The 24,714-nt window shown below is 45.9% G+C and overlaps 1 protein-coding gene across 4 annotated transcripts; it reads left to right on the forward strand.

Moving 5' to 3' along the window:
- On the forward strand, positions 1 to 23,211 carry CRTAP (cartilage associated protein). Of its 4 annotated transcripts, XM_069473374.1 has the most exons (7): positions 1 to 533; positions 5,389 to 5,538; positions 7,923 to 8,094; positions 11,893 to 12,021; positions 14,225 to 14,370; positions 15,587 to 15,670; positions 20,991 to 23,211. In XM_069473374.1, exons 1-7 carry the CDS (start codon positions 63 to 65, stop codon positions 21,042 to 21,044), a joined length of 1,206 nt encoding a protein of 401 aa, XP_069329475.1. In that variant the 5' UTR covers positions 1 to 62; the 3' UTR covers positions 21,045 to 23,211. The 4 variants fall into 4 exon arrangements, with proteins under 4 accessions (XP_069329475.1, XP_069329477.1, XP_069329478.1 ...); XM_069473376.1 differs by lacking the exon at positions 15,587 to 15,670; XM_069473377.1 differs by lacking the exon at positions 11,893 to 12,021.
- Positions 23,212 to 24,714: the final 1,503 nt, after the last annotated feature.

Below are 24,714 nucleotides of genomic sequence, written 5' to 3' on the forward strand. Positions count from 1 at the left end.
TCCTTCTCCTTCCTTTCCTTCTCGCTCCTCTTTTCCTTCCTTCCTTCCTTCCGCCAGGCGCGATGGAGCCGGGGCGCCGGGCGGCCGCGGCGCTGCTGGCGCTGCTGTGCGCTGGCTGTGCGCTGCGCCCGGGACGCGCCCAGTACGAGCGCTACAGCTTCCGCAGCTTCCCGCGGGACGAGTTGATGCCGCTCGAGTCGGCCTACCGCCACGCGCTGGACCAGTACAGCGGCGAGCACTGGGTCGAGAGCGTGGGCTACCTGGAGATCAGCCTGCGGCTGCACCGCCTGCTGCGCGACAGCGAGGCCTTTTGCCACCGCAATTGCAGCACGGCGCCCCAGCCAGAGCCCGCCGCCCGCTTCGCGGGCCATCCCGAGCTGCGCCTGTTCGGGGGCCTGTTGCGCCGCGCGCACTGCCTCAAGCGCTGCAAGCAGGGCCTGCCAGCCTTCCGCCAGTCCCAGCCCAGCCGCGAGGTGCTGGCGGACTTCCAGCGCCGCGAGCCCTACAAGTTCCTGCAGTTCGCCTACTTCAAGGCAAGTCCGCCCCGCCCCGCCCCCGCCCCCGCCCCCGCCCCCGCCCCCGCCCAGAGCCCCGCCCGGAGCCCCGCCCCCGCCCTGGATTCAGGCCCCGCCCCTCGTCCTGGGCCTGGTTCCATAGCCCTCTCTTGACCCGGCTTTCTTCCACCCAGCCCTGACAAAGGTCGCCCTCAATTTCTTCTTCACCTTAAGTAGAGATGAAAATGCCTTTCTTGAAGGGTTGTCCTAAGGCAGCGAATACGTACACAGAATGCAATACAGTGCCTGGCACCCAACAAAGTGCCTGATAAACACTACTTGTTATTTGAGGGCAGACTCCTCTTTTCTGTACGTACTATTAAAATCGCCTTTTCTCAAGTGAGTAGTAACTTGCGATAATGTAGCAGAAGAGGACGCTAGGAGCCGACTAGCCCCTTTCGAAGAGGAGAAATTGAGGCCAGGGAAGGACAGGGACTCCTTTCGAGGACACACATCTGCTTAGAGGAGAACTTGTGCACCGTGAATCATCAGGGTTGGCCTTCTCTGCTGTCTCTCTCTTTCATCTGGAATTTAACACAGTTCATTGCCTCCTTTTTATGGCTGCTTAAATGCTCTCTGTGATTGCTGGCTAAAAATAGCCACAAATTGCAGTTCTCCATCCTATGAGTCCTTTACTCTGGGGACCCACAAGTTTTAAGAATGGGTTGAACTCTGCTACTGGACGAAGAGGCTGGCTGTAGCTTGGTTAGCTTGGTGGCCACAGGGTTTGATTAAAATAGCCCTCTCAAAGCCCAGTTTCAACTGTCTCTGGTTGAAAAATATTTTAAAAGGAATATATTGTGTTTATTTTAATGACTACAAAAATAGATTCATGGTATATCCTAGACTTTTAAGGTAGACTTTTGCTTTGTTTTGTTTTTTAACTTTATTTTGCATTTTTGGACTGCAAGATCTGTTTTTCATATTTCCGCTGAGACAGAGCCACATCTATATTGCATTCATATTTATTTTATTGAGCAATAAAATAACACAAAACCCCCAAAAGGAGAAAAGCTGGGTGATTCCTATGCTTAGTTACAGTTTTATTTAAAGTATCAGTTTTGTGAATGTTTGTCCTGGCAATAAAAAAAAGAAACAATTTTAAAATAGAACCAGCAGATGAGAGTAATAAAATTCCAGAATGTTGAAAATGATGGCTGGCTCACACCAGCACTGTTTTTTAAGCTAAAACTGACTTGTCTAACTCTTTTTTGTATAGCTTTTTGGCAAATACAATCTGAACAAAATCTGAGTCACATAATCAAAGGGGAAACATTTTATTTTTAAATCTGGAGAATGCTAGAAACTCTGATTTCTCTAATATACAGATGAATTTGAACAAGTGATGCAGGGAAAAGGGGAAGAGCATTTTACTCAATGTGACCCTAAGGCATGGGTTTTCCCCTTCATCATGGCAGCCCCAAGAGGTTGGATGGTCATAGCTTCAAAAGCCTTTATCGGTCTCATAACAACCACTTACTTGAAAGTCTATAAAATACTATCTTTCTTGGTATTTTGAGATCTCTTACAGGGAAGGAAAAAGTTAAGAATTTTATTAATAAGTCTGAATGTTCACTTGTTTCAACGGAAGATATCACTGAAAAAGTGACTTTTGGTGGATATGTTATATGATTTCTCTTTTTCTCAATGATGTTTACATTTCAAACTCTGTTTATGGGTAGAGAGAAAATGATCGGTGACAGGCACTTCTGTTCTACCTGGCACCTGAAGGCTGGCGATCTATGCTGGAGGTAGATAGTGCTGTAGCAGGTTTTGGGTGAATGTTACTGTGCCGTTCTGAGGCTCAGGTCTCCATTTCAGTGACTAAGGACAAATGCCTGAGTTCAACATGGGAATAGGAATGGTGGGTTCCAGCTGTCAGGGTGAGGTGAGGAGGCTTGGGTGTGTGATCTTGTAGAAAAGGGCCCTGCTACTGGTGCGTCGGCCTCAAGTTCACTGTGGGTTTCGTGTCGCCAGCCTACTTTAGGTCCATGTCATTAGCTGTAGGTTCTCTCTATGGCTGCCATCCTCTGAAATACTCATCTTTCCCATAAGTGAAGCAAAAAGTGGGCCCCAGCACTTCATCAAATCCTCAGTGACTGTTGAGCTCTGAGCTGGACAGAGCGGACTGGCTCACAGGCACTTATCCCGGCCCTTGCCTGATGTGGACTCTGATCTCCCCCAAGCCACACAAAGGCCGATTTAGGGTGGCTCCTTTGGCAGGTAGCTGGGGACTCTCATGTGGGTGGCTGTCACCCTGGAACCCATGGCAGGGTGGGTGCTCTCACCTGCCTTCTTCACAGCCTGCCTGGAGTCTGTCAGAGGTTTAGCTGCCAAGATGTGTCTCCATGTTCCAGCTGTAGAGTCTAAGGTGAAGTAAATAAAATCACTTTTTCCTCTTCAGGAAGAAGTTCCATTTTGTAAAACTCAGATGCCAAGTTAAAGGCCTTAAAAATCCCTCTGTGCCCCTTTCTAAGTTGCTCTTCTGAGAAACAAGAGACTCTGATTTCTCTGGCAAATGTTTTAAAAGGCTGCATTCATACCCCTTTCCTTCCTTTTAGCTGCAGACTAGCCTTTTTCTGGCCAAGGGTGTGAAGCTTTCTGTAGAGCTCTTTCAAAGCAGTCCCACTACAGGCCACCAACTGGCATTGCCAAAACGTCAGCATTGACATCTGGGAGTCTGCTCGGATCGCCACTCACCACTTCTCCAGTGTAGCTATTGCCATTGTCTCAGAATGACTTGGCTCCACTTCGGAGACAATTTGGTGCAGATATGTGCTGCTCTAGGATTCTCAGAAATCTGGGTGTATTAAATATTCCTTTGTTTTCTCTCCTCAAATTGAATTCCCTAATTGCTGCCTCCAAGTGTGCCCCTGGACTGGCTGAAGGCGCGTCTGTGCACAGGTGTGGGTGCCTGCCCTTCCCCTGCCAGGTGGCACCATGATTCCATCCATGTGGGGGCCCTCTGGTTGCTGGTCATGAGTCCCCATAGGGAAGCAGCCACATCTCTGCCTGCCTGCCCTCTTGACGTCCCCCCACAACATTCCTGTTCTCCCCGAGGACTTCTGCCCTCCTGGGCACTGCCAGCCAGGGTGCTAGCCCTGAAGCTCCAGGGCCCACAGACTTTGCTGCTCCTTCAGACCCCGAGGGAAACTTTTACCTAGCCTGGGAGATTCCCTCCTTCTCCTTCTCCTTTGGGGCCAGTCAGCTTCCTCCTGCAGCTCCCTCCCCAGTTCCTTCCTTTCCTCAAATCTGTCGAGTTCTTTCATGAGCACAGGCTTTTGTCAAATGGGTAATTGCTTCGTTCTGACCAGGCACCTACCTCCCCTGAGACAGTGAAACTCAGAATCAGCTGGCTACTGCCTCCGTGGGGAGAAGAGAAAGGGGAAAAGGGAGGAAAATATGAATTTATTTTATGAAAATAGTATGTGGTCATAATGTCATGATGTTCAAATAACAGATACTTCCATGTCTTGCCTTGGCCCAAGGACTGTGCCCGGTAGCAGGAATGTAGACACGAATGGCACACAGCTGGGTCCTCCAAAAATCACAGTCTGATGGAGGAGATAGACACATTAGCTGAGATTATAGGGTGGCGTAAAAAGCAGGAAAACATAACCCAGGGGTAACATAAAAGAGAGGCACTTAATTGAGGTTACCGGGAAATAAGGAGAACTTACTAGAATGTATGGTCCGTGAAGCAGGGGTTATTTTTCTCTGTTTTGCTTGTTGTTACAAACCCAATTCCCAGAAACAGTGCCTGCACGTAGGAGGCTCTTTACAAATATTTGCTGAGTAGACGAGTAAGTGAGCACGAGGTGGGGTCATAGAGAATGTATGCAGAAGGTTCTGTGAGAGATTTGGGAAAACATTAATAGATTCATCAAGGTTACAGCAGAAAAGATGTGTGGCCATATTGGGTAATTTTTTTTTTTTTTTTTTTGAGACAGGATCTCACTCTGTCACCTGGGCTAGAGTGCATCGGTGTCATCATAGCTCACTGCAACCTCAAACTCCTGAGCTCACGAGATCCTCCTATCTCAGTCTCCCAAGCAGCTGGGACTACAGGCCTGCACCACCATGCCCAGCTAATTTTTGTATTTTTTATAGAGCTGTGGTCTAGCTCTTGCTCAGGCTGGTCTCGAACTCCTGGCCTCAAGCAATCCTCCTGCCTTGGTTTCCCAAAGTGCTAGGATTATAGGCATGAGCCACCGCACTCAGTCCCATATTGGGTGATTTGAGGAAAGTGTAATAAGGTGGTTATTTACAGAGGTTTGCTCAGTGTGCTAGTGGAGTACCCCAGGGCTCTTGACAGTGGAGTGTGACCACTCCTAGGCCAAAAGGGGCAGGGAGAGAGCAGTTACTGGAAGCTGGAAGGAGAGAGACTATATGGATAGGGCCATCTTGAGAGGAGCTGTGACTTTCAGTTAAGGGACATAGCAACCCGAAGGTGCCTATGGGGACGGAGCCAGGAGATGAAACATCCCAACCTTACTCTCTTCCCTTCCTTCATTCTCCTACCAGAGCTCCTCATCGGTGAGCCCCTTTGGAAGCTGGAGGGTGAGAGAATCTATTGTTATTGTCCCCCCAGGCCAGCCTCCTGGGCACAGACAGGTGGAGGCAGCACCAAATGGCTGGGGAAAGGCACATAGATGCCATACAGTCACCTATGGGGAAGGGACACTCGTCCTGAGTGGCTTGTTGGGCCCTGGAAATCAGTGGATCCTTATCTGGAAACATGTAGGAATGACAACGTTGCTAAAGGACTGAACATTTACCATCATCACTGCTCAGCGTCCACTGAATAGCTTTCATCTATCTTCTTTGTCCTTAGGCAAATAATCTCCCGAAAGCCATCGCAGCTGCTCATACGTTTCTGCTGAAGCATCCGGATGACGAAATGATGAAGAGAAACATGGCGTATTACAAGAGCTTGCCTGGTGCTGAGGACTACATTAAAGACTTGGAAACCAAGTCGTATGAGGTATATTCAGATTTTTTACACAGCGGTCAGTCAAACTGTGAATCGTAAATGAAGTGTGTCTTCGTAAATAACTATTGACATCAAAGGATTGAAGGACTTTTGGTGGCATGTGATGAATATTAGGACAACAGAAATGACTGACTTTTTAGCACAAAGGTGATCTATTTAAGAATGAAATTTTATATTCCATGATGATTTTAAAAGCCATCTTTCCTGTAGATGCCACATATTAGAAATAAGGTCATTTGATCATTCAGTTTTATGATGGCAGAGTAAAGACATATCTTGGAAATCATCCAGAAATGACCAGGAACACAAGAAACAGAAACATAAATCCCTATTTTTTGATGAAACTATACACACACAACATGTATATTAAGGTGGACTGTAAAGAAGTTAGCGAGGCTGACGTGACAGAGCAGAAGATACTTATCTCTGCATCTGCAAAGAGGAGTTCTGATGACACTTAACCACAGTAGCAGTAAAAGGAAGAATCTGTTCCTTTTGAGTACTTACTATGGTCAGGGTCTGTTGAGCTCAGCCACTGGGAAGGGCAGGGTTGAAAACAGAGGACGTGTTGAAAGTATCCATGAGGAGCTGTAGATCCCAAGGCCTGATGGCAGGGTTTTGTGTAGTGTCATCAGACTGCAAGCTTCCTTTTTACTGGTGGGAAAATACAGTGTACAGAAGTCTCTTTTCTGAGGGGCCCTCAGTTTACCAGAGAAGACTTCTCCAGCCTTCTGCAGGGCCGGTGGGCTGTCCATGCTCATCTGCTGGTGTCTGGGAGTCAGTCTGCGGGGAGGGACGGGGACTCCTAGCTGGGTCAGACAACTTCGCCCCTTTCCTGGTTTTCAGCTGAGTGCCTCCACCCTGGCCTCCTCTGTGCCTGGTTCCGGCCTCCTCAGTCTTTAAGGGTAAAGTCTCTGGAGTAAACCACCAGTCTCGGGTGAAGAGTGGCTTTGGGAGATGTGATCTCTTGGGTGGGCAAGTGGGTGCTGGGAGGGAACCCAGGGCTCCAACAGCCCTGTTTGAACTTGCAGCCCTGCGCTCAGTCCTGCGCCTTGTCTTAGACTTCCGTGGTCCCTAGCCCCTGCAAGTGCCAATAGGGTGTGTGGTGTGCTTTCTCTCTGGATCTCTTCTGTGATAACTTGGCTTTCTGTCTTTCCAAAAGTTCTTGAAATCTCTTGGCTGCTACATGTTCCTTTCCCATTCTCCTGTAAAGAGGACTATGCATTTTTACTATCTTCATTATCGTTTACACAGGGTTTGGGGAACAGAGCTGAGTGCATGTGCTAAGTTCCCTGGGCTTACCTGGAAGTAAGCGAGTCCTTGGAGCCCTGCTGGGCGTGGCCAGGCTGTCCTGTGCACCGAGGGAGCCCCTCTCTCTGCTCTGCTTCCTTCTTGCTGCTGCGGCTGCCCTGCTGTTTCTGCAAAGCCAGCCGCCTGGAGGCGCTGCTCATTTACCCAGTCTCCAGGAAAGGCTCCTTCCATTCTCTGCCTGTTTTATTTCCAGGGGATGCTGCCTGCCCAGGAGGTTTAAGGAAATTCACCTTCTCCACCTACGGCCTTAAGCTTGGTGAAAATTCCGGGTCTATAGGGGTGGCCCTCAGATACCCCCATTCAGGAGTAGCTGAACAGGAACTCCAAATGGAGAGTCCCATGCTGGTTTCAAGGCCTGGCCTGGCCTGCCCTCGTTAGCAGGGTTTGCTGTGTATCCGGGATCTCTACTTGTTTCCTGGAGACCAAGCTGCTTCCTTAGTCCTAGTTATTTCTCTTTCATCGGGTCCAGTCAACAAACAACAGAAAGCCCTTGAAGTTTCCACTATCTGGCACACGGTCGCCCTTGCTGGTATCTAGTACTGCTGCATGGGACTCCCGTGTTGGCGGGAGGAGGGTGTCAGACACTTGCTCTCAAACTTATATCTTTTCCTTAATTCAATTTTAAAAATTAGGTTTATTGAGCTATTATTTATTTATAATATATTTACCAATTTTAAGTGTACAATTCAATGAGTTTGACAAATACATGTCGTTCTGTGACTGCTACCATAGTCATGATGTAGAATATTTTCATCACCCCTGAAAAGTCCCCTTCTGCCCTTTTGCAGTCACGTCTTTGCCCCAACCCCTGACTCCTGGCAGCTGCTGATCTGATTTCTGTTACTCTACTTTTCCCCTTTTCCTTGATTCAAGTTTGATTTTAGTATCAAGTGCCTGCTACTTTTTGAATTAAATTAAATAAGTGTACCCATTGTGAACAGGGTAGAAACATCGAGGATACAAAGTAGGTCACTGATTGGCTTCATATTTAGTTAAGGGTCAGTGTGGCTTCTTCAGAACTCAAATCTTAGCTCAGGCTTCACCGGCTTCCCCTTGCTTTTCAGAGCCTGTTCATCCGCGCAGTGCGGGCATACAACGGCGAGAACTGGAGAACGTCCATCACAGACATGGAGCTGGCCCTTCCCGACTTCTTCAAAGCCTTTTACGAGTGTCTTGCGGCCTGCGAGGGTTCCAGGGAGATCAAGGACTTCAAGGATTTCTACCTTTCCGTAGCAGGTGGGTGGTGGGTAAGTGGGATAGCTACCCCGGTGGAATCTGTCTTCCTTAGACGTCTGCTATCTGCCTACATGCCTTCTAGATGCCATGAGTGGCCTCTGAGGAACTTTTGAGCTTACATATTAATGGGTCACCGGGGGTAGTCAACACCTACATAGGTAAGCCTTTGGCTTGGCAGGGGCTTCGGGCAAAATAGCTGATAGGATGTTCCAGCACAGGCCACCAAGCAGGTCTACCATATCTGTCCTACTTGATGACAGATTCGCCACAGGCTTTTGGGAAAAATGGAAATGGGCCCAGGAGCAACTCAGTGGCTCACATGCCTGAGATAACTTAGATTATGGGAATTTTCGAACATACACAGAAGTAGAATAAAGAGTATAATGAACCTTTAACTAGTCATCATTAAGGAAACTTTTGAAACTTTCTTTTCTGACTATAAAACAATGTATGCTCATTGTAGGAAGTTTAGAAAACACTGGGAAAAAGAATGAAGAAAGAGGGAAAACCAGAAACACCCAGATTTCGCTAGAGTGCCTTCCCTGGTGCCTTTCGGGCGCAGCATTGCTCCAGAAAATGGGAAATGGCCATGGGAGGATTTCCCAAAGTGCTTGGAGAGCACTAATCCTAGAACTGTGCCTCTCCGAAAGGGTTAAGTTAGCCTGGGCTCTAGATTGGATAAAAGCCTTGTGCCTACGGTACTTGTTAAATAAGTCTGGGAAGGGGCCGAGCAGTTTGTCTCTCCCTTGCAGAGTCCCTGTGCACGTTAATGGTTAAAGGCTCCTAGAAATCCTGCAGTATGGACGCTCTTTTAAAGTTATTGAATCAGGGTTTTTGGTTTTCTTTCAATCATTTTTTGTTCATTAACCTCTTTTTCTATGAAGTACTTTTTTTCTTACAAAAACTTTTTATTATGAAAAATTTCAAACATATACCAAAAAGGAAAAAAATAGAGAGAAGAGTATAACAACCCCCCATGTACCCATGACCAACTTCACAACTGGCAACTCGTGGCTACTTGGGCTTATCTAATTCTCAGCTATTTCTCCTCTCTCCTGTTATCTTGAAGCAAATCCCAGATGCTATATCATTTCATTCGTAATATTTCAGTATATACCTCTAAAAGATAAGGACTCCTGTTTTGTTTTTTTTTTCCACATAACACCAAACTGTTAAACCTAAGATACTTTTAATAATGCTTCCTGGATCTCATCATCATTACCTAGATAGTATCCCAGTCATCTCAGAAATGCCATAAATGTGTACGTGTGCCTTTAATTTGCCATTTATTTGAATCAGGATCCAAATAAGGTTCATACATTGCAATTGGTTATCTTTTTTTTTTTTTGGCTCTGTTGCTCAGGCTAGAGTGCAGTGGCATTATCCATTATTGTAGCTCACTGCAACCTCAAACTCCTGGGCTCAAGCAATCCTCCTGCCTCAGTCTCCCAAGTAGCTGGTACTCTAGGCATGCAACACCACGTCTGGCCAATTTTTTTTCTATTTTTTGTAGAGACAGGGTCTCGCTCTTGCCCAAACTGGTCTTGACCTCCTGGCCTCAAGTGATCTTCCTGTCATGGCCTCCCAAAGTGCTGGGATTATGGGCATCGCACCTGGCCAGATTGGCCAATATTTAACATCGATTGTGCCACATTTACTTATTCACTCCCTCTATATGTATCATGTGTATTATTATTGTGATTACATAACCATTTGAAAGTAGGTTACATACATCATGACCCTGTACCACATAATACTTCAGTTTATTTCCCAAGAGCAGTAATATTACCTATATATCCACATTAATTAGAGTCAGAAAACTTAATATACTAGATATAATACTTTTATTCAATCTACAAGTCCATATGCCCATTTTGTCATTTGTCCCAATAATGTTCTTTCTGGCACAGTGTTTTTCCTGGTACAGGAGCCAATCTAGAATCGTGTTTCCTATTTAGTTGCCTTGTATCTTTAGTGTTCCTTAATCTGGAATAGTCCTATGGCCTTTCTTTGTCTTATTATGCCAATGATATTTTTAAAGATTATAGGCCATTTGCTTTATAAATACACTTCAGTTTGGGTTTCTATGACGTGTCCTTACAATTACATTCGAGTGATGCAGTTTTGGCTGGAACACTACACAAATATCCTTCTCAGGGTATCACATCTAGATATGCACGATGTTTGTTTGCCACTGTATAGGTGATGTTAATTTGTAAGCAGTCGGTTAAGGTATTTTCCAGTTTCTAGGTTCTCCACAGTATAGCTTTTGTTCTTTTAAGATTATTTATTAACAGCAAGACCATGTCAACTTGTTATTCATCAAACTCTGTTCTTCCCTCCTACCCTCTGCTGATATTAGCATCGATTGAGAATTCTTGCTTGCATCATTTTTTCAATAAAGTTTGTGTAAATATATATAAATATTTCCCCATATTTTTACATCTGTTTCGGCAGAATACTTTTACATCTGTTACGGCAGAATACTTTATACACTTTATATATTTTGTGCAGAATACTTTATACACTATTCTGTTCTTTGCTTTTTCCACGTAATGACATATGCAAATTAGTACCTAGGGATTGTGTTATTCTTTTTTATTTTTTGGCCAGTACTCTGTCGGGGGTGTATGTGTGATATACTGTAGTTTATTCAGCTACCTGATAGACATTTGGGTTCTTTCAATCTGTTGCTATTCCATATAATACTGCAATGGATAACTTTGGGCTTTTGTTGTTGTTGTTGTTGTTAAATGTGGAGGTGTGTTTTAAAAGTCAACCAAAGTGGGATTAATAGTTGAAAGAGTAAATGTTTCTGTGAATTATGTAGTATTTCAAGGTATCATTTTGTATTCCTACCAGCAACATATGAGAGTACCTGTTCCTCCACAGTCTTGCCAGCATAGTGTGTGGAACCATCCTGGAGTCTTTTGCTTTTAGCTGCATAAAGGGAGAAAAGGGAGGGAACCAAGGATGACATGGGAAATTTTAGGTACCAGGCCTGGAAGTAGCATTCATTAGTTGTTACTACCAACATTTCATTGGCCACAACTAGTCATATGGCCCCAACCTAACTACAAGGGAGGCTGGGAAATGTAGTCTTTGACATCTTGTTGTTATATGTTATATATGTTATATGTTGTTACATGTTGTTACATTAAGGTTCACTTTATTCTCTTTCAAAGGCTATATAGATTCTATTGTTTGTGTGTACCACAATTTATTAATCATCATCCTGTCTATTAGCATTTAGGTACTTTCAAGTTTTTTGCTGTTACAGACGGTGCTTATGCATGCCTATGTCTAAAGAAAATTTCCTAGACGTAAACTGCTGTGTTGGAGGACATGTGTATCTTAACCTTTGATAAATTTTACCAAATTATTTTCTAATAAGCTGGTTCATGTTTTGCTTCCACCAACAGAATATGATCCTGTAAGTTTCATCATTCTCTCCCTCACAATAGGAGTTATGAAATTTTAAAAATTTTGCCAATTTAATAGTTTAAATTATTTTAGAGTTAGTTGTATTTCTTAATTACAAAAGAGGTATAGCATCTTTTTATAATGTTTATTAGACATTTTAATAATTTCTTTTCTCTTAACTTCTTTTGGTCATTTTTATAGTCATTGTTAGTCTTTTTCTTGTTCATTTTAAGGAACTTTGTGTGTTAAAGATTTTAGCTTCTATCATGAGTGTTGCAGACATTTTTCTTTTGCCTTTATCATTTGGGTGGGAGGCAGAAGCAGCGTATTAAGAAAGTAATGGATGCACTGCTATGAAAATTTGTGTTTTTTCAGATCATTATATAGAAGTTCTGGAATGCAAAATACAGTGTGAAGAGAACCTCACCCCGGTTATAGGAGGCTATCCAGTTGAGAAATTTGTGGCTACCATGTATCACTATTTGCAGTTTGCATATTATAAGTGTAAGTAATCTTCTACGGGATCTTGGGTGAGGTGCTTAGTCCTGCTAAGACTCAGCTTCCTCATCTGTAAAATAGAGGTAATTGTTATCTATGGTTGTTAAGGGAGGACATCAGGGTCACACTGACAGCCCTGGTGTCTTGCTTTGCACAGAAAGGCAGCATGGTCCAGTGATTCAGGGCACAGACCCTGGAGCCAGACTGCGTGGGTTTGAATTCCAGCTCTGTCACTTACTAACTGTGCTTCTGTTTCCTCGCCTGTACAGTAGAGATAGTAGTACTCTCCTCAGAGGAGAGTCCTGAGCATTACATGAGTTAATGGACATGAAATGCTCAGGGTATTCCCACACCGGCCCTAGCCAGCTATATAGGTGTTTGTTTTCGTTATCATTATTTCCCCTCCTCCCCATCAGAGGAGTTTACTGTCCAGACTGTTAGAGTTTCATTCTAGTTGGTTCCCCTTTGATCTGACATTGGAGTGTATCTATCAGAATGTTCTAATTGAACAGAGAAGTGACTATGGAAGAGAAGGTAGTTCAGAGTTAGACCTCAGAGCCTGTCTGTTCAGGCTTCTCCTCCCCTCCCTGTCACCGACTTGGCCAAGTGCCGCTTGTTGGAGCAGCATGTTCCTTGGTGGTTCAGTTACAAGCACGGGGGAACATTTGGGACAGTTGTAGCAGGAACTGTCTGCCTTTCTGAAGAAGTGCCAGAGTCCAGCAGGTTTCTGGCTAGCATAGATGCCCCCGGGTCACCCCTTCAAACTTAGGAGCAGCTGGTCTCCAGGATGCCCTGGGCAGAGTGAGAGGTGATCGGGGCCTCTGTAACCCTCTTTCCCACTGTGGCTACTGTGATCTTCATCATGGTTCCTCTTCCAGCAAAAGGCACTTACCCTTTTATCTCACCTCCCATCCTCTTCAGGACACACTGAAAGCCTTGCATGCTGAAGTTTAAAAAAGAAAAAAAGAAATACATATGTATTATATAAATGTAACAATCCATAGGTCTGCTAGCCCTCTGAGCATGGCTTGGTTCTGCATGCACAAAGCTAGAATGCTAGGTGTTTAGAAGGTTCTGGACACATCTGTACTCTGGACACATCTGGGCTATGGCAGCTCACTGGCACTCTGGAATCCTCACATGTTCTGAAAATTGCCCTGCATATCAGACATGGTGGTGAAGACTTACAGACACTGGTAGACCAAACTTTCTAGCTTTGCTTGCTGCTCCCCAGGAAATCTTTGCTTTCTGGGGTTATGAGTAAAATTTACTTCCTGAAATTGGCTTCTTGATAATCTGCCCTGTTTTGAACTCTTTCTAGACTGCCCAACACACTAAATTAAGATCTTGAGGGCGGGTGTCATTTGCATTTGAATAGTAAATGCCCGTGAGTGCTGATTTTAAAGCGGTCATTATAGGAATCAGCCACTGGGTGGCACAGTTTATTCATACCCAAGCTTTGACTACTCTGGCCAACCACAGCTTCAGCAATGGTAGTGTTCCTTGGTAAATTGGGGTGGAAGGTGCCAGAATAAACACCCAGAGGCTTGTATCTCATAACCTCTTCCCCCTTACCCTCACCCCCTGAAAATCCCTATGCTGAAGGTGCTGTGATAGGTGGGGCAACACTAAGTAGGGAGGCTGGGGGTGGGAACACTAGGTAGGGAGGCTTCCCGTCCCCAGGAGATGGCAAGACCAGGTGGCTTTTCAAATCTCCTCCACCCAGAGGGTCCGCCAGGTCTGGTTTAGCCCTTGGAGGGCCACAGTCTGGAAATTGTGGTCTCATCCAGATGGGACAGGCACCAGAGCCCCCTAAGGGGGAGGCTCATTTGCTGCGCACAACCTCCCTACCTCAGTCCCAGGATGGTCCAGGCCTTGGGACCCAGCTGTCTCTGGCTGGCTGTAGGGACCCTAAGGCCAGCTCAGGTCACCAGAGCCTGAGGTGCAACATAGACATTTCTGCAAAAGCATCTGCCTAACAAGGGACTTCCAAACCTGCCTCCAGGCTGGAGACCCAGTCTGTGACCTGCCCACCCAGGGATGATTCTGGTCGGCCACAGGCTCTCTGAAGAGGGGCTGGGGAGAAGGAACTTGTTCTTGACCTTTTTCTTTAGGACGCTGAGCTCAGAGGAACAGTGGCAGGTGAGAGGAATTGTAGGGCGTGGCTTGCTCATCCCCCGCCCACCTCCTCTTTTCTCCCTGACCCCAGTGAGTGACCTGAAGAATGCGGCGCCCTGTGCGGTCAGCTACCTGCTCTTTGACCCGAACGACAAAGTCATGCAGCAGAACCTGGTGTATTACCAGTACCATCGGGACAAATGGGGCCTGTCGGACGAGCATTTCCAGCCCAGACCCGTAAGTGCCGGCACGGAGCCCTGTTTCCCTCGCTCGCTCGCTTTCAGGAGCCTGCTTTGCACCTTGAGAGAAAGGGTTATTTCAGAAATGAAGGAAACTCATTTTTTTCCTGTAGTTTTTTTGTCTTTTAACATTTTACTGCTTTATTCTGACTTCTGATTCTGTAAAAACTCTCCAAATTTCAAACATTACAGAAACCTTTTACTTAGAAAGCAAAATTCTCTCATAATTCCACACCTCCTCTTTACCTTGTGATCATGCCACACTTTACTGAAGTAGACAGCATGTATTTGTTTATTTTTAAAAAAACAGGATCCGACTTTATATACTGTTTTGCAATTTTTTGCAACTTGGTTGGTTTTTGTAACAATCCATCATGAACATTTTTCCATGTCACACCCATATACCTGTTTTATTATTATTATTTTTTTTTTTTGAGACAGAGTCTTGCTTTGTGACCCCAGGTAGAGTGCAGTGGCGTCATTGTGGCTCACTGCAACATCAAACTCCTGGGCTCAGGAGATCCTCCTGCCTCAGCCTCCCACGTAGCTGGGACTATAGGCACGTGCCACCATGCCCAGCTAATTTTTCTATTTTCAGTAGAGGTGGGGGTCTCTCTCTTGCTCAGGCTGGTCTCGAACTCCTGAGCTCAAACAATCTGCTGCCTCGGCCTCCCAGAGTGCTAGGATTAGAGGTGTGAGCCACTGTGCCCGGACTATTATTATTCTTTAACAGCTTCATGACAGGCTCTTTTGTGGTTGAACCATGATTTGATTCCCTCGATGGACAAACTCACAGCTTTGCATGTCTTGTCAGGGAACTCCTGTAATTACATATCACTCTCAAAAGATTTCTTCCAATTGATCTTTGCTCTTAACTTGTATTTCATTGGGATTTCTGTTTGCTCTTAACTTGTATTTTCATTGGGATTTCTGTATGCTATTCTGGGCTGTCATAAATATATCTTCCACTTGAGGCTGGCCACACTTTTTTAAAAAATTGAGATAAAATTCACGTACTATAGAATTCACATTTTTAAAGTGTACAATTCATTGGTTGTAGGTGTATTCACAGAGTTGTACAGCCATTACCACCATCTAATTTTAAACATTTTCATCACCCTAGAGAGAAATCCCGTATCCTGTTTCCCCTTCCTCCCCAGTTCTAACATGAAAAGGTCAGTCCTATAAACTGTTCTGTGTTTGTGTCTGAACAGGAAGCAGTTCAGTTCTTTAACGTGACTACACTCCAGAAGGAGCTGTATGACTTTGCTAAGGAAAATATCATGGATGATGATGAGGTAAGTTTTCATGCTTAGCACACGTCTGGCTAAGAGAAAATATTACTCACATCTTTGCTAAAATCGCTGGGAGGCCAAGTTGTCCCTGAAATAAGAAACAGAAGGGGACCTTGAGAAAGACAGTTGCTGTGGGTGTTGTAATGAAAGGCAGAACACTGACATGGGAAAGAATGGCTTTCTAGGAAACCCAGGCAGAAGTGCCACACTTCCTGATGGTGCAGTGTGTGTGGAGCGACACCTGGAATCCATCCACAGTAGTCATCTAACCTTTGTCTTTTAATTTTACAAAAACAGTGAAGTTCTAATTGCTCAGCACTCTGAAGATACCTGGAAAATTCTCGCCCCAATTTTTCTATCAGACTTATTACTGTCTCTTTCTCTCTCTCTCTCTCTCTCTCTCTCTCTCTTTTTTTTGGTAAATTACATCTTTGTGGTAAGCATTTTATCATTCTCTGGACTTGCTTGAAATTCTGATTAAATCTAACTCAGCAGACTCCTTTTTTGACCAACACTAAACTGGTTAGGGAGTTGTCATTTGTGGTGGGGCAGCAAGTCGCCATTAGGGGGGATATTTAGAGAGATGTGTTTGGAACAAACTGGAAAATGCTTTCTGAGAAAGCTGGGGACCTGCCAGCCATTGGAGCTGGGAGAGAGCTGTGAGCTGCCAGGCCAGACCCAGAGGCCCTGGGTCTCCAGGTGTGCCCTTCCCACTGCTCCAGGTGTAGGTGAAGCACCTCTGAATAAGACACTGTCATGGACTTTGTTTTCTGTGCACAAATGTGTACAGGATGGGCTCATCACTGGCATTAAAGAACTGAGCCTCAGTTCTTTATCTGTAAGATGGGAATAATTACATTGCCCTCCCAGGGTTGTGAGAATGAAATACCGTGTCGCACATGGAAGCGCTTCACAAACTAGGCAGTGATGCATGTGCCTTGTGTCTTGGGTTGGCTGTCCTTGAGGCAGAGCCCGAGATGGGATCCCAAGATGCCACAGAGCCCATTCCCCAAAGCAAGGAACACTGGCCAGGTACCAACAAGCTTGGCTGCTCTGGTTTGGAAAGTGTAGAAAAATATTCTTAGAAAAGCGGGGAGGGGTTGAGTTCCCAGTTATCTAGAGGCAAGACACTACTGACATTTTGGTATATATCCTTCTGTTTTTTTCCATTATTAAAGGAAAAAATTTTATGAAGTTTTAAATTTATATTTTTCAATATATACTTACTATAAACTCAACTATAATTATATATCATGGCTTTTCCAGTTAACATTATAATATGAGAAGTTTCCCTTGTTTTATTTTTCTGGAACAGCTTTATTTAGATATTATTCATGTAGCATAAAATTCTCCCTTTTAAAGTGTATAATTCAGTGGTTTTTTTACTAAAAATCCACAAAGTTGTACATTCGTCACTGCAATCTAAGTTTAGAACATTGTCATCACCCCAAGAAAACCCCATAGCTAAGTTACTGCCCATCCCCTCCACCGTGGCACTGCCCCCAGTCCCGTCTCCATCTCCAGCCCCTGGAAACCACTAGCCTACATTTATTCTCTATGAATTTGCCTGTTCTGGGCATTCCACATCAATGGAATCATATGGTATGTGGTCTTTTGTGACTGGCATCTTTCACTGAGCATGTTTTCAAGACTCAACCATGTTGTAACATATCATGTTACATGTAAAATTTCCTTTTTACTGCCAAGTACTATTCTATTGTGTGGATATACCACATTCTGTTTATCGATTCTTCAGTTGATGGATGTTTGGGTTATTTCCACTTTTTTACTATTTTGAATAATGATGCTATGAACATTTGTGTACAAATTTTTGTTTGGATATAACTTTTGAAATTTCTTACACCTAGGAGTATATCCATAGGTATATACCTAGGAATGGAATTGCTGTGTCATATAGTAACTATATGTTTAACCTGCTGAGGAACTGCCAGACTGTTTTCCAAAGTGGTTGCACCATTTTACACTCTCATAAGCAATATAGGAGAGTCCCAACTTTGTTACATCTTCATCAACACTTAATATTGTCTATCTTTTTTATTAGTAGCCATGCTAGTGGATGTGAAGTGTATCTCATGTGGTTTATTTATTTATAACATTTTTTAATATTTTTATTTATTTATTTTTTTTGAAACAGAGTCCTGCTCTGTTGCCTGGGCTAGAGTGAGTGCCATGGCGTCAGCCTAGCTCACAGCAACCTCAAACTCCTGGACTTGAGCAATCCTTCTGCCTCAGCCTCCCGAGTAGCTGGGACTACAGGCATATGCCACCAGGCCTGGCTAATTTTTTCTATATATATTTTTTAGTTGGCCAGATAATTTCTTTCTATTTTCAGTAGAGACGGGGTCTCGCTCTTGCTCAGGCTGGTCTCGAACTCCTGACCTCGAGCAATCCTCCCACCTCGGCCTCCCAAGAGTGCTAGGATTACAGGCGTGAGCCATCACACCCGGCCTGTCAAGTGCTTTTTCTGCATCTATTGAGGTGGTCATGTGATTCTTCTTTCTCTTGTTAGTTAATGTTCATTATAAACATGACATTTTAATGACTAACACTGCATGATATAGAATTTTTAGAAATAAAGCCTTTTTTTGTAGACATTTAGTTTGCTTCCAACTGTTTGCTTTTATAAATAGCACAGCAGTGACTAAATCTTTTACCTCTTCTCTGATCATTTCCTTAGGATAAATTCCAGTAGCAAAATTCCTGGGTCTAAAAGCTAGGAAATTTTGAAGGCTTTTGATGTATGAGAACAATATATTTAGAAAATAACATAGATGTTAGAACAGGCAGAGATTTTTCCATGAGATTCAGTAAAGCTCTCTTACGTCACAGATAAGGAAACACACTCAGATAGAGTTCCTTGTCGTAGGCACACAGAGGGTTAGTAATCATCCAATGAACAGACTGGCCTTATTCCAGGCTTTAAAATTCCTAGGATTCTTGGACTTGGCATTTTCAAGATAAAAGGACTTTGTTAAGGGTTCTGGAATAATTTGCTTATTAACTGAAGCTTTAGATTTGTGAAGAATTAATCCATCTCTAAAGAATGAGCTATTTTCTTACTATATATCAAATTATGGCAAGTAATAATTTGAGATGAAAATATAACCAATACAATAAAATTCTTAGTTTAATCCTTAAATTTGCAAAGGACCACTAATAGTACCACTTTGAAACAAAGCATCAATACAATTTAGCTACTGATATTTGTGACACTCTTCTTCTTCTTCTTCTTCTTTTTTTTTTTTTTTGGCAACAAAGTCTTGCTCTGTTGCCCTGGTAGAGTGCGGTGGCATCTTCATATAGTTCACTGCAACCTCAAACTCCTGGGCTCAAACCATCCCCCTGCCTCAGCCTCCCAAGTAGGTGGGACTACAAGTGCGCATCACCACACCCGGCTAACCTTTTTTTCTATTTTTTTAGAGACAGGGTCTCTCTCTTGCTCAGGCTGGTCTCGAACTCCTGAGCTCAAGCAATCCTCCCGCCTCAGCCTCCCAGAGTGCTGGGATTACAGGCGTGAGCCACTGTGGCTGGCTGGCATTCTTCCTTATTATCTTTCTGGGGTTGAAATATGTATAAACACTCCTGAAAGTTTGCACACTGGGTGAAAATTTTGCAGAGGCCTGTTACAGTTTTAGAAACTTTATAAAGCAGGCTGAAATTGATGCTTCAGGTTTTAGGTTCTGATGGTTGTTTGCTTCAGGAAAGTCCAACAGAAATAGAATATAACGTGTTGAAATAATTTACTGAGGAAGAGCTCTCAGGTAGGAAAGGAGTGAGGGGCAGAGGAAGGAACTCAGCAAATGCGTGGTCTCAGCCGGGGTCCAGCCTGGCCTCCTCCCACCGGGAGCTCTGGGGCAGGAATCACACCCCAGGGTTGTTCCTGCCTTTTGTAATCTCCCTTATCAGTTTGTCACTGGTTCTTGGCTGCCAGGAAGGGTTGGTGTGTGACCTCCCTGGTGAAGCTGCTCCTTGTGGCCAAGGGCAGTTGCCCAGAGAAGGGGCAGCTGCTAGCCATTAGCAACCGCCCTCACGGGAGCCGGGGATAGGTGCTCTGGGAAGGAGATCTGGGCGAGGCACCCACAGCATCCACCATAACTGCCGTCCAGGGGATGGATTCCTTTCATCTGTGTCACCCTGGGCACTTGCTGTTAGTGAGCAAAGGAAACAATATCATCATTCCCCAAGTCACAGCAGCCACACAGCAGGAAACAGCAACTCCCTAAACAGATGTCACGGCTGTACACGTAATCATTCTGCCATGCCAAGTTTTCCTTTAGGGGTCCGGAAAGCAACTGAAGTACACTTTTTTCAAGCTGTAGTGTTTTACTTCCATAATTTGAGTTCTAATCCTAGACATGACATTGTAGAAGTATTTGATGAAAATGCTAAGACTCCCTTTTGTGTCTCATGCACTTGATAGATTTTCCGATTACTTCCAAGTGCTGTGAGAGTTTCGTAAATCTCTCTGTTTTAAAATATCCAAAAGGAGCAAACAGGCTCTGGGCCTGGGATGGTGAGCTCTGTGAAGGTCAAGCTTTGCTTTCACAGGGGTGGTGAGCATCGGTGGGCCTGGCCTGTGCTGACCCTTGGAGAAGGGGCCTTGGCCTTCTTTGTGAGTCATTTGTCCTCTGCAGGAAAGAAAATGGGTGCCATCAGCTGGTGGCCCAGGAGGGTTGTGGGAGAGAAGCCAATGTGCAGGAGGAAATTGGGAATCGTACTGGGCTGCTTTGAGTTGTGGCATAAGGCTGACAGCACTGTCCCCAAAAGTCTTTCCTGTCAGTGGAGTGACTGCTTCAGTCACACCAGCAACATAACATGCATGCACTCAATCACGCATGCTTCAACACGTTTATTGAACACCTGTGTGCCAGGCTCTGGGGAAGAAAAATCAGCCCTGGACCTGGTCCTTGAAAGGCTTGTGGTCTTGTGGCTGAGGCAGAAAGGGAAAGATAGAAAGTGTTCCTGAGGGGGAACTGCTGGTGGGAGGGGAAGATGGGGTGCAGGGAGGGACGCGCAGAGGAGGGGGCGCCCAGCAGGGACAGACAGGGTGGCTGGACTGTTCGCTTCACACGGGCCATCATCGGTGGGGGTCGCAGAGCACTGGATACTAAGGTCACATGGAGTGGAAGCCAAGGTCCCCTCCACAGGGAGAAGTCAGGTCCCCTGGGCCCCAGGCCATGGAGAAAACCTGCTTCAGCCCAAGCAGACAGTAGCAATGGCCTCTTAGAAACTATTTCTGCTCAGCAGCACTGGTAAAAGTCAGGTGGCCTACCTAACAGAGGTGTTCTGTTGTTTCTTACAGGGAGAGGTTGTGGAATATGTGGATGACCTCTTGGAAGTGGCGGAGACCAGCTAGTCCACAGCAACCAAAGAGGCTTCCTCTTGATGTTCAGGAAACACGGATTCTCTGTCCTCCTTTTCCCAACTGCCCAGGTTGTTGATACCTCAAAGCCTTCCCTTTACTGCGTAAACCGAAAGGGAAGACCCGATCTCTTTCACTACATGTAACCAAGGGTGAGCGTGCCTTCCCCATGTTCACACCTGTCTTCCCATGTTCACACCTGTGTTCCTTATCTTCACACCTGCCTTCCTCATGTTCATACCTGCCTTTCTCACCATTTCGGTTTCAAGGACAGTCTTCCATGGTTTGTTTTCTCAGAAAATCAGTATTATTTTTTAAATAAGAAAAACATTTCTAAAAGATAATAATTGTGAAAACCTACTTTGGCCTCTCTGCTCTTCCAGATTTTAGTCTCCTTTCTCCCCACCTAGGAAAGATGGTGGAAGACAAAGGCTGTACTTCTCCAAGCTTCATGATGGTCTTCACTTGATCTGAACTGTACTAATTCTGGCACCCGTTGAAATACAAGTTGGGCAGACGGTGTAGAGTATGGAAATGTGGCTTTTGCCCAACACTTTTGCATCTCCAAAATCTTACAATGGTTGGACGATCCTGTTTGAGGACAATTGTAAGTTGTAAGTCTCAGTGTTGGAAATGGAAGGAGGACAGAGGCTGTCTAGTTTCATGCATCCTTTTAGTAAATATTTATTAACTACTATGTGCTAGGCATTGACCTGGGCACAAGAGATATTTCACAGAATAACAGGAAAAATCACCCCTGCTCTCACAGAGCTCACATTCTACAGACAACCAATTTAACAGCAATAAACATATACAAGGTATCAGATGGTGATTATGCTATACAGAAAAATAAAGCAAGGAAGGGGGAAAGGAGTCCTGGAAACTGCAGTTCTACATAGGTGTTCAGGGAAGGCCTCACTGGGAAGGTGGCATTAGAACAGAGATCTAAGGGAAGCAGGTCTCGGGAGCGGGATGTGTGGTACCCTGAAGCGAGAACCTGCTTGGTGTGGTCAGGGAACGGCAGCGTGGCCAGGCAGAGGAGTGGGCGAGGGGAGAGTGGAAGGAGAGCAGGCTGCAGAGGTGTGAGTGGGGGGGTGGGGAAGAGGACAGATGGCGGAGGACCTTGACTTGGCTTCTGCTGGGTGAGATGGGAACCTCAGGAGGGTTTGAGAAGAGGAGTGCCTTGACCGATTTATGTTTCGCAAGGGCCATTCTAGCAGCCGTATTTTGAAAAACCTGAGAATGAGCAAGGGAGGAAGGAAGCAGGCAGATTCGTTAGGAGGCCACTGCAAGATTCCAGGCTCGGACCTGGGCCACTGCAGCAGCAGTGGTGAGAAGTAGTCAAATTGTAGATTTATTTTGAAAGCAGAGCCAATAGGATTTGCTGACAGGTTGGATGTGGAGTGTAAGAGAAAGAGATGAGTTAATGATGACATCAAGGCTTTTGGCCAGAAGAACGGGACGGATGGAATTACCATTTACTGAAATGGGGAAGCCGGGATGGGTGGGTGAGTAAGGAAGGTGGTGCAAAGCAGACTGTCTGCGGTTGGGACGGGAGGTTTTCAGGCTGCAAATAAAAGTGGAGAGTTTCCCCTGGTCCCGGCCCCAGCACAACCTGAGGCAGGGATCTGAATGCATTCGGTGTACTGTGAGGGTGCTCCCAGGACTGACTGTGAAAGCCTCTACCAGTCAGTTATTGGCTGTGGGAAGTCCCCTGGAGGTGGGGACCTTTGAAGGCCAATGGGTGAGTTGAGGGCAGTTCGCTGGAAGAGGGTTGTGGGCAATCGGCAGCCAGCCTGCAGAGCAGCGGGGCAGGCGGGTCCTGGGACCGGCTCTGCAGAGGGGCTCCGCAGCGCCCTCTGCTGGTCACCAGCGTGCCGACGGCATTTACACCTGTGAGGCCGAGCCAGGCCACCTGGATTGTGTGGCTATATTGAGAAGCCACTGAAAAGAGCCAACGACAGAGTCTTGGGGCTCTCTGGGAAATGAGAAATCAGCCAAAGAGGCGGAGAGGTCAGAGGAAACCAGGAGAGTGTGGTGGTCTGGAAGCTGAGCTTTCCTTATTCAACCTTATTCCCTCCTCCAAATAAACCACATGTCTAGTTGGGACGCGCCAGCAGTGGAGGTGGGAGAAGACTGGCGCGGCATTGGGGAGATGGGACATTTCCCTCATGGCCTGGAAAGGAATAAAAGCAGATAGTATTTTGGGTCTTTGTGTATTGGTGATTAATTGGGGGTAGAAAACGCACACATTTGTGCTTTTCCGGGCTCCCTTCCCCCCGCCCCCAACACTATTCCAGCCTCTGGGAACTCAGGCACATCCTGCTCCTTCTCCTTCCTCCCTGTCCTGCTTCCTTCATCCCCTCACGCCTCCTGAGAGCACGTCCTCTTTCACCTACACAGGAATCCCCATGCCAGGTCCTCCCTGGAGGGTCCCCAACCCGAGACAATGGCCTGCCACTTCTGTCTGTGGCTGAAGTTGCCCAGGTCAGCAGAGTCTCTACCCCCAGGGGACTGTTTGGCCAAAGGAGTCAGCATTATTATTGATGGACACACTTCTGTCCACCGCAGTCTCCCAATCGGGACCCTCCGCCCAGTGATGCAGCAGATCGTGCATGGCTTCCTGCCGGGAGAGATGGCCTTTGCCCTGGAATGCTGGGTTCTCCTTTCTGTCCTCGCCCCGCCCTCTACTCCACCAGAGAAACTTCCTTTTGAACTCAGTGGGGAGAGGGTCATAAAGCAGGACTGTAGTGAGGACCCAGAGGGTGGACGCCCTGCTCTAGGATTCCTGGGTCTGTGCAGCGTACCCGGCAGCTGTTTAACTCCCCAGCAGCGCCTGGCTGCAGTTGCCCTCCCAGGTGTGGGAAAGCCACAGGAGACTTCCACAGGGTCCCAGGCTGGGGGGTGCTCCGCTCACTCCACCTCTGTGCGCCCTGCAGAGCTACCGCTGGGTCTTCTTCCTCTGAGCCCCGGGTAAACTTTCTGTAGTGGATATTCCACGCAGGGGTTGAGTTGGCTTTGGGGGGCAGGGGGGATCCTCCTTCATTCTCTGAAGTTGGCCTCCTTTCGCTGGGGATTGAAAAGCAGCTCCACCCCCATCTGAGCAATGTCACCTAAGGAAAAGACCCTGGTACCGTCAATGTTGTCAGCATTTGCTTTCATTGAAGGCTGTCGAGCTGAGTGACTAAATTTTTTATTTCAAAAGAAACCAAACCAACCTAAAAAAAAAAAAAAAAAAAAAAAAAGCAGGCTGGTTTGACCAATTCTATCATAAAACCCCAGTGTGCAGGCTGCACTCAACAACCTCAACCCAACACCTCCCTGAGCGTGTTTCTTGGAAGAGCCTAGAAGATTCCTGGATTGAGACCCCATAGGTTTAGCCTCAGCCAGGCCTGTCTTTTGAAAACACAAACAAATTTGTAAGCTTTGTGGGAGTTTCCAGGCCCACTGTAAGATGTCTCCGTTGTCCTTTGACCCACAGCATGAAGCCCAACGGTCACCGTTTGGTTTCCTAGGCTGGTCCAGGGAGGCTGCCCGCCATGGTGGGGCATCTGTCCAGCCCCATCGCCACTCAGGAAACCCAAGCAGGAGGCACCCACTGGGAAGGGTCTGAAGCCACCCCCTGTGGCCACTGCTAATGTTCACACTTGTGGAGAAGGGACAT

The sequence above is a fragment of the Eulemur rufifrons genome, chromosome 7 (genome assembly GCF_041146395.1).
Source record: "Eulemur rufifrons isolate Redbay chromosome 7, OSU_ERuf_1, whole genome shotgun sequence".
Lineage (NCBI taxonomy): Eukaryota > Metazoa > Chordata > Mammalia > Primates > Lemuridae > Eulemur > Eulemur rufifrons.